This window comes from Eurypyga helias, unplaced genomic scaffold, assembly GCF_000690775.1.
Source record: "Eurypyga helias isolate BGI_N326 unplaced genomic scaffold, ASM69077v1 scaffold48551, whole genome shotgun sequence".
Classification (NCBI taxonomy): Eukaryota; Metazoa; Chordata; class Aves; order Eurypygiformes; family Eurypygidae; genus Eurypyga; species Eurypyga helias.
The window spans coordinates 1-14,735 of record NW_010232412.1 but is presented as its reverse complement, the minus strand read 5'-3'; the positions used below and the strand labels follow the sequence as shown (position 1 = coordinate 14,735).

General features: G+C 41.9%; 2 protein-coding genes across 2 annotated transcripts; one reads left to right on the top strand and one right to left on the bottom strand.

Annotated features, from left to right (window-relative positions):
• Nucleotides 1–660: 660 nt before the first annotated feature.
• Nucleotides 661–3,537, top strand: MKRN2OS (MKRN2 opposite strand; the record flags this gene model as incomplete). The annotated part of the gene is made up of 2 exons (XM_010161370.1): nt 661–823; nt 3,318–3,537. Coding segments are annotated over 2 exons (383 nt in total), but the record flags the coding sequence as incomplete, so codon positions are not given.
• A 3,315-nt stretch (nt 3,538–6,852) lies between these two features.
• TSEN2 (TSEN2 tRNA splicing endonuclease subunit) lies at nt 6,853–14,161 on the bottom strand (the record flags this gene model as incomplete). Its single annotated transcript, XM_010161369.1, has 9 exons — nt 6,853–6,903; nt 7,376–7,465; nt 8,073–8,184; nt 8,826–8,862; nt 10,152–10,290; nt 10,961–11,011; nt 11,584–11,661; nt 11,776–12,289; nt 14,125–14,161. Coding segments are annotated over 9 exons (1,109 nt in total), but the record flags the coding sequence as incomplete, so codon positions are not given.
• Nucleotides 14,162–14,735: the final 574 nt, after the last annotated feature.

Sequence of the window (14,735 nt, the reverse complement as noted above, 5' to 3'; positions counted from 1 at the left end):
TTGGCACAGTCCCACCTCTCCAGGTGCCTCTGGACATGTAAAGATCAAAAACATCTTGAGTCCAAGAATTTCTCTCGCCTTGCAGCAGTGAGCATGCAGAGACTGAATTCAAAGCGATACACCTCTCCTCATGCTGAGGAGCTGCACAGAATGGAATTGACAGGTGACTTCTATTCCCGACACAGGCAAATAAAAAGCTAGGCAGCCTGCTTTTTAAAAGAAGCTTCAGGAAATTTTAACTTAAACACATATTTTTCTAATTCCAAAAATACTTTTAATAAAATAATTTTAAAAGCCATATTAAAAATCATACCAGGCTCTCCTACAGCAGGCCTGTCCTGCAAAATCTCACTTGAGACATTTATTTAGTACAAAATTTTTTGGGGGGTAGAAAAGAAGCCTAGTTGTCCTTAACTTGCCTTCATTATCAAAAGCCATCTGAAATTACACTGTAAAAATGAGAACAGGTTTTTGATAAAAAACAGGACTGCATTTTCCGCTCTGCAGCCACGGATGCCGATGTGTGTAAGAAAGCATGGCCGCATGGAAGATGAGTAGTAGCTTCCGTCACAAAATAAACCCAGCAACAAAACCCAGATGCAAAGGCTGTGAATCCAATTCTCCAGTGCCTCTTGACAACCTGCTGCTCTCTCTTTTCAGGCGTGGTGTACCATTACAACGAAGAGGGCATCCACAGAGCTCAGACCGGATGGGAGCAGTGCATTAGTATCCCGCTGGTACAGCCAGACATGTTTTGGCTTCTTCAGCAGTGGGATACGCTCCTAGAGGAATTTTCTGTGGGAGAGGCCTGGCTTCCTCACAGGTACGTAGTTTGTGTGATAAACTGGACCATTTGGGTTTGGACCCTGCGAGGCTCGTGGTGCAGGCGGAGCCTCGCTCCTTTAGCACACACATTTCTAACAAACCAGTCTCAACAGCGCTGTCAGGGCGCCTTGAAACTCAGTGGCCTTGCTAAACAGAGTATTTTTAAGTAGTAAGTGGCAAACTCATCTGCGGGGATGTAAAAGCTCTAAAATCAGGCATCATTTTAAGGAAGTTTTCTTCAGCGACAAAACAATTGTGCATGAAAGAAAAACCACAGACACAGAGAAGACAGAAAACCCACATATTTTGAATTAAACCAGTATGTTCCAACAAGCACATTCAGTTTTTTGTGGCCCTCCTTGAAGTTAACACCTGATGACGTTACAGGTCACGCAGCCCAGCTGAAACAGCTGCCCCATCACCGAGCTGGCTGACGACAAAGCAGCCGGGTCTCTCCCGGACGACACCAGTCCTTGCACTGCTCATCGGTACCAGCACAGCTAACAAAGAGCTTGTCAGAGCATAGCTGTGAAGCGTTTTGGTTAACGAATGTAGATGTCATCTTGTGTAAGAGAAAAACCCCAAACCCACAACAAATCCAAAGCAGGGTTTAGCAATCCAGCGTATGCTTGACTATAAAATTAGAGAGGTAAAGTGTTATCTCCCTAATACCAGGAGATGAAAGCATTTGACCTACAGTAGAACTTTTGAATGTCTGTGGAACTTGTAAAGCCAACAGGATTTGTCTCTTGGGGACTTCTACAGTTCCCAGTGCCTTAGCATTATTCCTAAAGTTAACTTGAGTTCAAACAGATTGGTAGAAGGTGGATAGACGTGTGCATCTCTCCCACAAGTTGTTCTTTGGTTGTCCTCCCTCTGCCACCTCCTGACAAGTGACCTGCCTTTTCCACAGACCAGTGACCACTGAGCTGCTGAAAACACAACTTTTTAAAAAGATGTTAAATTAACTCCTCTATTTTTTTTCAATGGACAGGAACTGCACTAAACTAATCCTGTAACTCCTGTGGGTTCAGGCCAAGCCTATTTCTAATTTTCTTCATGGCTTCTCATTTACTGGAAGGATGGTATAGAACAGCAGCAGCTACGGCCCTGACCCAGAATATCTTAAATTACTGAGATACTGGTTTTTGCTTGTTGGGATACAAAGACACGCTGCCCAAAAAGGAGATCCTGACTGGAAGCCAGGGATGGTAATGAGAAAAGCCTTTTGCATTATAAATACAAAGATTGGTGTGCAAACAAAAATGAAAAGTCACGTGCTTTGCTTAATTGTGGAACTTGTGTACTCCTCAGTCACCCAGACACGCTGCGGCGCTCTGCAGCCTCAGCCCTGAGCTGGTGACCCCAACAGTTTTTTCAGTGTGATTTCCAGACCTTTTGCAGTGATGATGGCCGCTCCTGAACTTACTCCTAAGTATTTTTCTTTAACAACTGCTTGCTTCCGAAACGGGAACTCAGAGTTCACTTCAGATGCCCTCAGCAACCAGGAGGGCTTTGAAGAAAACAGTGAGCTGTCCTGAAGGGGGCTCGGGGCTGCTTTTCATACCCATAGTCCTCAGATCTTGCGAGGACACCTTGCAAATTCCCAGGGCTGACAGGCACGCCCCACAGATGATTCCCTGGAGCAATACAGACCATGGAGCCACTGATGGCACAAGGCAAGGAATGTGTCACAGGGCTAGGAAGAACAAGGGAAGAATGGCACAGGACGGATGAGGCTGGAGGATTAGGCAGATGGCACACGGGAGTCGGAGCAGGTCTACCAACTGCACTCATGCAGGGCCAGGGGAAAAAGCAGCACGCTGTGAGGGAATGGAGTAAGTTACTGCAGTTGGTAGTGCCAGACACCTGGGAGAACCTGAGAAACATTCCAACAGTGACAAGGACAGGTCAGTGCCATATGCTCCGAGGTTAGGCTAGTGGGGAAGGGGAAAGCAAGAGCATTTTTCACTGGCAACTCCTCCTATCCCATTAGTATTTCTGTCCCTGCACAACTGGCACAAGTTCCTGGTAGTGGGAGCTGGACTGGCAGGCGGTACAGCAACTGTAATCACCACACTGCAGAAGCTCCTTGATTTTAAGTTACCTTCCTACCGCCACACTGGAAGAAGTGCGGAGGGTGGCACACAGTTTGCATTGCTGCTGCAGGAAGGAGCTTTCGGGATAAGAGGAACAATACATGGAAGAGCAAAGGTTAACAAAGTAAAAGCCAAATAAGTATAAAAAATAAGAACTCATTCTGTGAAGTCTGCAGCCCTGGTTTTCTTTCCCTCATGCTCACAGTTTCTAGTAGCCCTGGCTGGAAAGTACAGCTTGTGATGAACAGAGTATATGTAAGCACCAGCATCAAAGGAAAGTGGCAGTAGTTCTTGGACAGCACACAATTCCTTATCTCACTCTCTAAGATACTCCTCCACACACAGTAATGAATGCATTAGCACTACCTCTTATTAACGAGGTGTTTTTCCCAGGTACGAAGAGCACGGCCACAACTGCTACGCGTACGCACTGGCATTCATTAACAGCCTACTGACCGCACAGGGAAAACGGGAAATGAGTAAAAGTGAATTTACAGAGAAATTCGTGATCCCACAGACAAAGAAAGCTTCCAGATACATCACACTGCATCAGGAGCTAACAGCTAAGGAGTTCTACATTGTACCCCTTCCCGATGCAGAAAAACAGTGCTGAAAATGACAAGTTGCTGCATTAAAACATCTACAACATGCAGAAGGAAAAGGAAGCCTGAAGACTCCAAATCTCAGGGTTTAAGGTGCGTGATCTACTTACAGTTAACTGCATGCAACCCGCACGCCGTGGAAGGAGCAGGAAGCTGACTTGCCCATTTGTCTGAAGTAACATACATCCTAAGTGCACGCTACAGAAAATTCCTGTGGGAACTGTTTGTTTTCCTATTTGCATTCTATCTCTGTTCTGCCAAGACCAGAAATTGTAACTGCTGTGTAATTAAGGGTTTTAACAGATGAACGGTGGTAACTTACGCTGTAGCAAACCAGAATGGCTTTTCCTGTCACATTTGTTTATCCTTGAGTGAAAAAAAAAAGGGAATTTGTGCCTGCATGCTGCTGAAATCCAAAGTCCTTCACTTAATGCAGATTCACTACATGCAAAGTTATTTTCCTTTAATTACTAATAAATGTAACAATAAATCCAGCCTCTCTGCTAGATATATTTCCAATTCTTCTCTACATTTTGCACATTTACTCCTCAAACCAAGAGATGCTTCGTATGAAAAGATAATAATTTACTTTGTTAATATCTGTAATAAGCAACAGACTCCTCAGAATTTATCTTGGAGTTAAAACTTTAGGACTTAACAAAAAGAAATTTAAGTTAAAAAGCCCTAAAAAGACCCTCCAACAGCACTTTCACCTCCTGTACTTTACACTCCAGTGTGTGCTGAGGTCAAAATTGTGCAGTCCACAATTTTGTGCAACTTCTTCACTTCCATTCTAGTGTAAGAAAATAATTTCAGCTTTTTTCCCTTCTAATTTGTGCTAAGTAAGCTGGTTTTAGTCTTGACATAAGTCCTATTTTTTCTCAGGATGGAGAAGTAATCATAAAGGATTGGGGGTTTGTCCTCATCTAGTTTATACTTTTGCATACACAAACTGCATTAACCCTGCCCCAATACTCTCTAGCTGCATACACCACATGTTACACACACACACACCCCCCTTCCAACCATTTCTTGCGAAAATCTCAATTATAGCTCCTTTAAAAGCATATTCAGTAGAACACAACAACAGAGACAACCAGCCTGAAAGGCACAGTGCTGCTGCTGTTAGAGACCTCCTGTCCACCCCCTCTAGTGCTAGTCAGAGTTCTTCAGCTAGGATTCGGCTTACAAAAAAAAATCAGGATGCTATTTCTGACTGAATCAGAATCCATACTCATCCGAGTATTGTATTTTAATTGGAATAATATAAATAGAGTGGTGAGAATCAGTGCCATGGCACAGCCATCGGAGTTACTTGATACAACAGTACTGAAACGTGAAAGATGATCATGTGCAGCTAGAAATAAAACACCTTGCCACGTACAGTCAACACCTTCACACCTCTTCTTCAGCTTGAAAAAAGCCATTATGCGATTAACATTCTCATTTGACATCTTTCCAGCAGAAGTCTCATTAAATGAAAGCAAAGAGCAGAAGATTTCCACTTGGAGGTATGTGTAGTTTCCCCCATTCATGACATGGCTTCACAATCTAAACTGCCTGAGTGAACAAGGCTGTGGGGTTGTGTTTGGTGGGAACAACCCGAACTGACAGCATTTCTACCGGCCCTGGAAAAACTTCCTGTGACCAGGAGGCAAACCTCCTTTTATAGTGAAGGAAAACAGCACAGAGAAAATGCAACACAGTGTCATTGTCACCCACTACAATGCATCCTTAGCACTGCTGCAGAAAACGACTACGGTCTCTCACACACACCCCCCCGCCCTGTGTTGAAATACATCCTAACAGCCCGGTGAAGCAAGGAAGCCTATATTGTTCAAAGATGAAGAGGGAATTCAAATGCCTGAATGTAAAGCGGCAACACTTAAAATGCAGTGGAGTTGATACTTAAACCTCCTGGCTGTACTTAAAAGACAACTGAATACCTGCCGCGTTAGTTGGTTTGTTTTCCAAGTGTGGCTTAGCAATAGCAAACATCGTATTTAGGGACCTGCAATTGAATGATTAAGTCTTAACGAGTGTAGGAGAAAATAGCCAGCACCCAAGCAGCACGGCAGGCCTGCTCAGCCCTGTGTCTGCACAAAAGGCAGCAGTGCCTGCCAGTCTGGCCTACAGCACGTGAGAGGCGAGGGCAGAGTGCTGTGAGTGCACTACAAGTGTACCTGCCCTTGTAGCTGCTGGGTAAGAGAGACAAAAGCAGTGATGAGGCTGAGAGACATACTTGCCAAACCAGAGAGACTCACTGCCGCTCAGCTCAGCAAGTCTTCAGGGTTTTCTACACACTAACCCATCTCCAACAAAAGTAAAGGGCATCAGCGTGCGGTCAGGGCATCTTGCTGTCACGGGGCAAGATCAGGCCCTTACTTCCAAGGAGGAATCTTATGCGGCAAATCCCAAGTGAAGACAGACCGAAACAGGGAAAGGCACTCCAGCATTCCGCACTGCCTAACACCTAACACTGCTCTTAGGTGCTGACACCCCAGATTTAACTTAAATCCTTGCACACCCTGGGAAGAGTTCCTCAGTTCTGAGCAGTGCTTGTGAAAATAAGCACTTTTAGTTGGGACCACTAAATGCCAGGGTCTAGGCACCTAACAGCAACGTGTGACAGCGCTCAACATTGCAACAACCAAATTTCTCTCCAAATCTAAGTTTGTGCAATTTTATCAAGGCTATGACGCCAGGTTTTGGTTGAAGAAGAATGCTACCGTAGGTATCCCAAAAGGGTATTTGACTCACTATTACTGCTGACTTTTAACTAATTAAAAACTAGCAGTAAACTTGAGGACTATGAGGTTTAAGTCCTCGTTTCTGAAGAAATGCAGGATGTGCAAAGTTAGCCTTACAATTCCCAAGTTCAGCTCTGAAGAGTCTGTGAGGTATTCCCAGAAACAGATGCCTCGTTGCTTTGGCTTTCAGGCAGACATTCGGGTTTTGGACTTCAGTGGCACTGCAGGCCGTAGTGCCCATTCAGCGCTGTCAGAATATTAAACACCCCGCTCCTAATTGCTGCAGCCTAGCCACCGCTCCAAGGTACATGCTTAAATTTTAAGGCAACAAACACGTAGTCTGACTTGGGACACAGCTTTTATTTTTTCCCTTTCATATGCCTTATTATAGTTCAGTTATGTTTCTCAATACAACATTCTCTGCAGCAAACAGGATATACTTCATTTTAAAAAGCATTTATACGTACCAACTGAGTATGTTGATAGAAACCGTTCTGAGGCAATAGTTCATCATGAGATCAGGTGAAAAACAACAAGATGTGGGTTTACAAGAATAATTTTTTCCTGTGCAGTCCATTAAAGTTCATCTCGCTCACGGGAAGAAACCCAACGAGTTACAATCAGTTCCTGAAATAAAAAAAACCAAACCAGCAACTATTATGGAGTTGGGAAGAAAAAAAAAGCTGCAGTGAGTGAGGGATGGGGATTAATCCTTCAGCAAATTGATATGGGGCCATTGAGAAATCCTAGTAAATTACTACATTTGTTCCTGAAGTGAGCTGGTCTCAGCATGTTTTTCTCCATTTTTAAATACAGACATTAACCTTACAGCCTCCATAAGTATCCTGTTTCCCCACGTAAATGCTTACATTCATAGTAGCAGCAACATAAAAATTTAGATGATCTTAAGCCTTCAAACAGCCTGTAATGCACCCCTCATGTTTTGGGGCACAAAGGAATCCAGGTTAGTTGGTTGCAGCTACGTGTGCAAAAACAAAAGCGTGCTGAAGAGCAAGCAGCAGTTCAAGGGCTCTTAGAGTTAGCTGGCAGCTGCCCCAGGGAAAAGCTACACAGGCAAAGGAGGCAAATAACAACTCACCTGAACCTTAATTCTTTTCATACATTCAGGTGTCGACATCTCTGCTTCGGTCATGTCAGACGGTCTGATCAAATAGCATAACATCAGTTCCTGTCGGTACACAGAAAACACAGATTTCAACCGATTTCTAAGTTGTAGATGAATCAGAAATGCAGATACCAGTTTTCCTACAAGATGCCTCCTGCAAACCAAGCTAGGGAAGAGCTGTGTAACGTGTAGCTGATCGTCCTCAGCAAGGCATAAGATAAACTAGAATTACAACACAGCACCTGAGCACCACGGCCACAAGCATGGAAATGCCACGTACGAGGCTCTATCATACAGAAAATCTTCTGGAAACTTTCAGAAATTCACTGTTCAAAAGAAAATCCTGCTAGATGGAGAGGGCTTTAAAAACAGAAGTGACAAGCAGAAGAATTCTATGACTATGAAGAAGTGTCCCTTGGGTCTTTCTTCTGTTCCTCACACAATTTTTAACGTTCCTACAAGCCACAGAACTTTCATAAGCTTCTCCCAGAATTCACCTGGGTACTGACAACAGAAACTCTTGTTTGCCTGCTGGCAACTCAGCACGTTCTTCCGCAGACTAGAAACAGGAGGACTGTCTTTCCAGACTCACTCCAACTCCCTGTCCCTTGGAACTAAACTGTACATTTATCACTTTAAAGCCATTTTAAAACTAGCATCTCACACTTACCTTAGAAGCACTAACAGTTGTTCTGTTCAACCCAGACAAGGACTTCCAGCAGAGTGGTCTGCGAAGAGAGCCTTCAAAATTATCATCAACTAATTCAGCAATGACAGAGTAACTGCAAAACAAAGCAGATAGGAAAACCCACAGAAAGGAAAGACTGTGAAATTTAAGAATTAGAGCCTAAAACCTGGTGTTAAGCAACATGCAGTAAGCAAGTTGTGAAACTTAAGTCACCTTCTACTAGGCAAAGAGGCGAAAAGATAAGTTGTGACGATGCTCACTGGCACTTTCTCTCACACCCTTCTGCTGGTGTTTGTGGCATTCTCTTATGAATGCCAATCTGACATTTATAATCAATTTATTATCCAGGAGTTCAACCTGACTAGCTTAGGAATAAAGACAATTATCATCCCTTCAAATTTTTTTCTCCCAAATTACATCTATTACCCACACTATATATTTTTAAAAGTCAGTATTACTAAATCCACTTACTTTCCCGAGTGCAGCGATCGTACGAGTGCTAAATATGCTCATGCAACTTTTAATTTTTAACGTCTTCCTACTGAGATATGAATCCAATGAAATTGTGTTATTTAGTGCCTCTGCTAAAAGGACTTTGGCACTCCCAGTATGAGTGCGGCTGGCAAAGTATTCTGAGTGCAGAATATGTGCTTAACCAATGGATACACTAAATTTGTGTGAGAGAAATGTACTAATTTGAAACTAAGAAATTAGACAGAAATATGAGCTGCAAACCTTGCGTGATAGAAGGGGGGGCCTTTTCGATACAGCACTGAAATGAAAGAGAAACACCTTAGTTGGAGAATCACAGAGTTTCCACCCAACTTTATACTGGCATCCATACTTTCAAATGTTTTATGTTTTAATTACACGAGGCAAAACTTCAACACTTTTGACTTCTGCTCAGAATTAAGTTGTCCCAGGAAGCAGAGAGAGAGGGAAGAGCCAAAAGCCACTATAAGAGCAGCAGGGTGACCCAGGGCAGGGGAGGGGCAGGTAAAAGAGAAAGCAGCAAAGCCAAAGGACAGTTAGCAATTGCCATGGGAAAAAGTTTAGGGTGGCATTTTTCTGCAACAGGCTCACGCCACTGGAGTAGAAGTTAAAGATCACGATAACCCATCAAATTTCTATTCCAAGCAAGCATTTTCCATGAGTTTTAAGAGAGGCACAGGGCGCAAGTTCTTACATACTGCCCACCAGAGCCACTAAAAGTACATTTTCTACCCAAGGGTACAAAAGACTCGTTGCAGCTGGACAACAAATGGGCAATGGAATGGTGAACAACCTAATACAATTCCATGTATACAAGAGGTGATGGACAGCAAAACCCCATCCACAACCCAGAGAGCTAAGAACAGTGATGCTGACTTCAGCCAAACCTACACACTGATCTGAAGGGCTAGCTCAGCACAACCTCGACATACCCAAACAGGCAAACCCCCAAATGATAAAAAACTGCTTGAGCATTAGTAAAACACCTGCTGGTTTGCATGCCTGCATTAAAGAAAACATCTCCCTCTATGCACATTTTCCCGTAACAATGGGCATTACTGCACTGTTTACGTTGGTGTGAGCTGAATGTAGGTCTTAATTACTTAGCAAGGGATTATGGGCACTAATAATTATTTCTGTAAGATTAAAACCCCTACCATTAACAAACATGCCCCTTCCCCCTCCTCTCTCCCCACCAAAGAATCCCAAACATGCAGAGAAACAGTCTTAGCAGTAAGTTCAGCAGAAGTCCAGCTTCCATTAAATGGGATGAAAGTATGGATTTTGATGTGAATTGGGATCTAGATGCAAATCTGCTGTTCCAGAGACCATCATGTTAATACTGCAGAAGGTATGTTTAAAGGCAGTAGAGAAACTTGGGAAAGGAGTTTTAGTGCAATCTTGTATTAATTATTAACGTCACGAAGCAAAACAACAGGCCTTTCGAGCTACCTCCTCAGCTACTGGGTGTGTGATTCAGCTATGAATTCAGCTTTGGCACTGGAGTCTTGCAGTGCCTGAAGAGCCATCAGTTGCCAGTGATTCCATTATTTTAAGGAAGCTACTCACAGAGATCAGTTCCATACTTCAGTCCGACTTTGGGGACCCAACCCCTACTGCGGAAGTAGTGATACGCCATGTAAGTAGTTCTAAAGTTGGGCTTCACTTCGCTGAAAACTTCCCATAGCTTCAAAATAGTTAGTGGCTCCTAAAAAATCACAACCAAAGGCATTAATGTGCTGATATTAATACGGCAGCAGGTATAGAATGCTGTGTGTAGTAAAGCATAACCACCCAGTATCAGATGTCAGAGCCGACTGCAAAGAGCACGGACTTCAGGCAAGAAAATATCAAATGCCTAAATATAAGACAGAAACTTGTTGCTGCATTTACTGGTGGATTTTTTTTTTAGCATTTCACCATCAGTCCTGTAATTCCTTTGTTTAAAGGAAAATCTGATAAATCTGAAACTAGAAGCATAGGTTTCAATTATTTTGTCATTACATTAGCAGTAGCTTGATATATTCCCAGATTAATGCTTAAAACTCCAGGGATCCTGTTTCAGGAGAGTATTCACCATATTATTCCTCCCATGCTTACCTTCCCTGCATTTCCTGCCTAAATTACAACAAAAACCTTTCTCTGCAGAAAGGCTGTGCTTAGCTATATTTGCCGTGGTAAACATAAGACTTTCAGACAAATATTACATAGACAGAAATATCGTTACGTGTAAGATATACTTCCTAATTACTCTTTTTGGTCTTTCCTCCTTTGGAATTAACAGCATAAAATACTGCCATAGTAGGTAAAAATTTCAGACCAAAACATATCCATACTAATGGTATCACCAGTAACACAAAATTAATCCAATCTCTTACCTCACCATAATAAATACTTAAACATCCCAGGGCATACACCAAAAAAAATGCCTGAAAAAATAAACAGATTAAGTTCAGCTGACAGCAAGACCCTTCCTGCAGTTTATATGCCACGCAAGAACAAAGGCTCAAATTAATTTTATACAAGAATCCTTATGTTATAAAGGCAAACAGGTTGCCTGAAAGTTTAAATTTGAGATATGTCATCATGACCTTTACATTTCCACAAACGCAGCACTACAAAAACACCTATGCACATGCTGTAGGCTCCCGAAGGCCATGTGTTAACACTAACACCCCCAAATACATTTAGAAGCAGCACAGTTGAAGCAGGATTTATATGTGTTGTATTCCCAGTATATCTATACTTAAATCCTATCACTGGTCTCTTTGTCTGTGGGATTATTCGTCTAAAGTGAAGGATTGGACCCTAATTATTTTTCTTTAACCGTATCGCGGAGTTATCGCAGGTTATTAAAAATAAGTTGAATGACTAAGGCAATCCAACTACTTAGGAGACACGGGAGAACGTGTACTTCAGAAACAGGTATTACATTACATCGTAACATAGAGTAATGCTTACTTTTCAGATTAAAACAACCTGTACTGTTCTTGAAACATACCTCTTCTAAGCTGAGTTGTAAGTATTCAAAAATCCTAAATGGATTTCTTCTGCATACTAGTTTTTCCTTCTTGACAAGCTACAAGAAAAATACACCGTATTACTGAAACTTTAAGCTGGAACAAATACTGAATTCTGAAAAGAGCACTGATGATACCATTTTTTAATCAATTAGAATACTCTTTGACCTTACATTTTCTTGCACGTGACCAGAATCATCTGCAGGACATGGACTACTTTCTTCTTCCTCTTGCACCAGCACGTACTCAGGAGCACATTCTTTTGACCTGACCATCTCACAAGATCTTTGCTCAGTGCTCTCCCTCGACTCGCAGCCATGCTTCTGGCAAGACTCTTCAGCTCCCTCTTTCAAGTCACCTTGCTCCTGTTCTTTAGAGCCACAAACAGCCACAGGATCAAACGCTGGATCTCCTGCCGAAGAGGCCTTCTTGTAGCCTTCATTCCAACACTCAGGATTTAGGGCTACTGCATTTCCAGTATCTGTAGAAGATTCTCTGGGAAGCTCTGCATTTTCTGAATCTGGGCCCGTCCTGTTACAACTATTCCTGGTTTGTTCAGTTCCACCCTCTTCCAAAAATGGCAGCTCAAGCGGCTCAGTGTAACTTTCAAGAATTTTGGTAACCGAGCGGTCATCAAATCCTTGCTCTTTCAAAACACTTTTAGCCCACTGAACGTGACACTGGTACCTGGCAAGCAAGTAAAATAAGTGAGAAGTTCTAACATCTTACCTCCTTTATTCAACACATTAAAAACAATCAACTCAATAAACCGAGCCACAAACCAAATCTGAACGCCCCCCAGTAACTGCTGTGCAAAGTACAACATGCACACTGTGACAGGACTCCAGTCTTCAGGAACGGTGGGGACGACGTTACTGAGCATCGAGATTCTGCTCCCTTCTTTAGCTTTATTTTGCTTTTCAGATTTCTGTGGCAACAAACTCCCTTCCTGAACGCTGCACAAGAACCGTACATTGAGGACTACTCCTACACAGTTTCAAGAAGCAAGAACTTCACCAGTCAAAAACCTCCTCCTCACACTGAAGCCCTAAGCCTGAATTCCCTGCACAAACATCCTGGTATCGGAGCCCGCATGACTGAAATACGCAGTGAGGCTTTGCATACGGAGCTCTCCCACACTTCATCTATTACACAGCTAACTACTGAGAACAGTATCTTCAAACCTGTTTTAACTATCTTTGAAACAGCAGTGGCATAGCAAAACCACCAGCATAAAAATCTTAAGCAGAAACAACCTTCAGTTTTAACCAAAGTCCCCACATCCCTGAGAAATGACAACAATCCTATCAGTGAGATAGTACCTGAAAACTGTAAATATTTCTAATGTTTTTCAATTATGATAGTTTTTAGTGTCCCTTCAATTATTTCCCCTTGGAAGACTACACTGATATGCAGTTGAAGGCATTAATATTCACTGTGGGAAAGTTGCAGGTAGCTGAGTGCAGCTGTCCTTACTCAAAGCTGGCCAGCTCTAGTGCAATATTCTTCATTGCCCAAAAGAAAATCCCAGCGTGGCAATTACAGATCAGGTAGTGAAGAACCTCAAAGACAATTAAACGCAAATTTCATCTGTCAACACAAAATATAAGTCCCTCTGAAGTCTCATAATAAAACTGTAATTCAATACTGCGCTTTTTGTTATAAAAATGGACTCTTCTTTGCCCTGTGATTTAATTACCATATAATTTGCACTTACAGATCTCTACTGAGACAGATCATGATGCACCTTCTGCACCAACGTAATGACACTTTCCTGTGATGTAGTTAAGCTGTATTGCCTTAAAGCAGTCACAAAGATAAACAATGACAAGTGTTTGTGCAAGTAGTAGTAACTGTAGGAGCAGTAGTAGTAATATTACTACTGTTTGTCCTACCTGACGTTGAGAACTGAAGGGGCATAACTTACATTTAAATAAAGTAAAATTTTCAGAGTTATCATAAGATTAAAGCAGAGTAAGTAACTTGCACACTCTTACAGGTAGTTCATGTACCCTTTAAGTGGAACAAAAATCAGTATGTGGTCCAACACTCTGTTTGGCTAAATGTACAAACTAGCATTGTTAATAGCGACTGCGAAAAGATGTAAAACATTTATGTGTTGTACAAGTTCAAGAGCTGCTTCAGCCCACATTATAGTCATTCAGTAAGGAAATGGGAGAGTTACTTTAAGTAGCATGCCCCAGAAACTTCTCTTTCTCCTCAAGTTTATTACATTTGATATTATTGTGAATGAATTACCCATACTGCTGTGCATGCACTCAGTCTTGGCTTCTATTCAGCAATTAATACCTGCAAGCTTACATGGAGAGCCATGCTGAATATCACCTACACTATTCCTAGTTTTTCTAATGTGATATATACATTAAATACGAAGACAAGACATAGAAGCAAGTCATCAGCGTTTATACAGCCAACAGTCTGAAAACCAGTAAGAGAAAATATAAAATAATCTGTTTCTTTAAAAAAAAAAACCCACAATAAATTAATGTAAATTAACTTACTTTTTGGATGCAATTATAGGCAGGTTTACATTAGCACCTGTACAAAGAAAAAAAAAAAAATCACACATTGTTTCATCAATATAAAAAAGTTTTCATGTGATTTTGATCACTGAGGTAACCTGCAGCCTAGCAACTACCCCCATTTTCAACATCCTATGACATTTTGATCCCACTGGTATTCAAGAAGGATGCAGCAGAATTAGAAAACATACCGAGGCAACAGCCTGCAAAAGAGGAACACCTAAATACACTATTTTTCTCCAGCCCATAAAAAGGCAATTACGGAGGGATATGATAAAATCCAGTGATGTCAGTTAAGATATAACTGTCATGAAAAAGATGAATTAAGAATGACAGTCTCTCTATAAACAACCAAGAACAGACCAGATGTAACTGGCTACAAGCAAATAAAAAATTTCACATCTTCTTGCTTCATGATTTCATGGATATTAAAATCTACAGATTATAACCAAGAAAAACTGGACAGTTATACAAAGAAAAGTCTAAGGATGCTACCTTTACTTCCAGACTCCCTAAGCAACAATTGAGTGAAGGCTAAGAGAGTGCACTAAGGAGCCATCGACATACAGATACATAGAATGGTTTGGGTT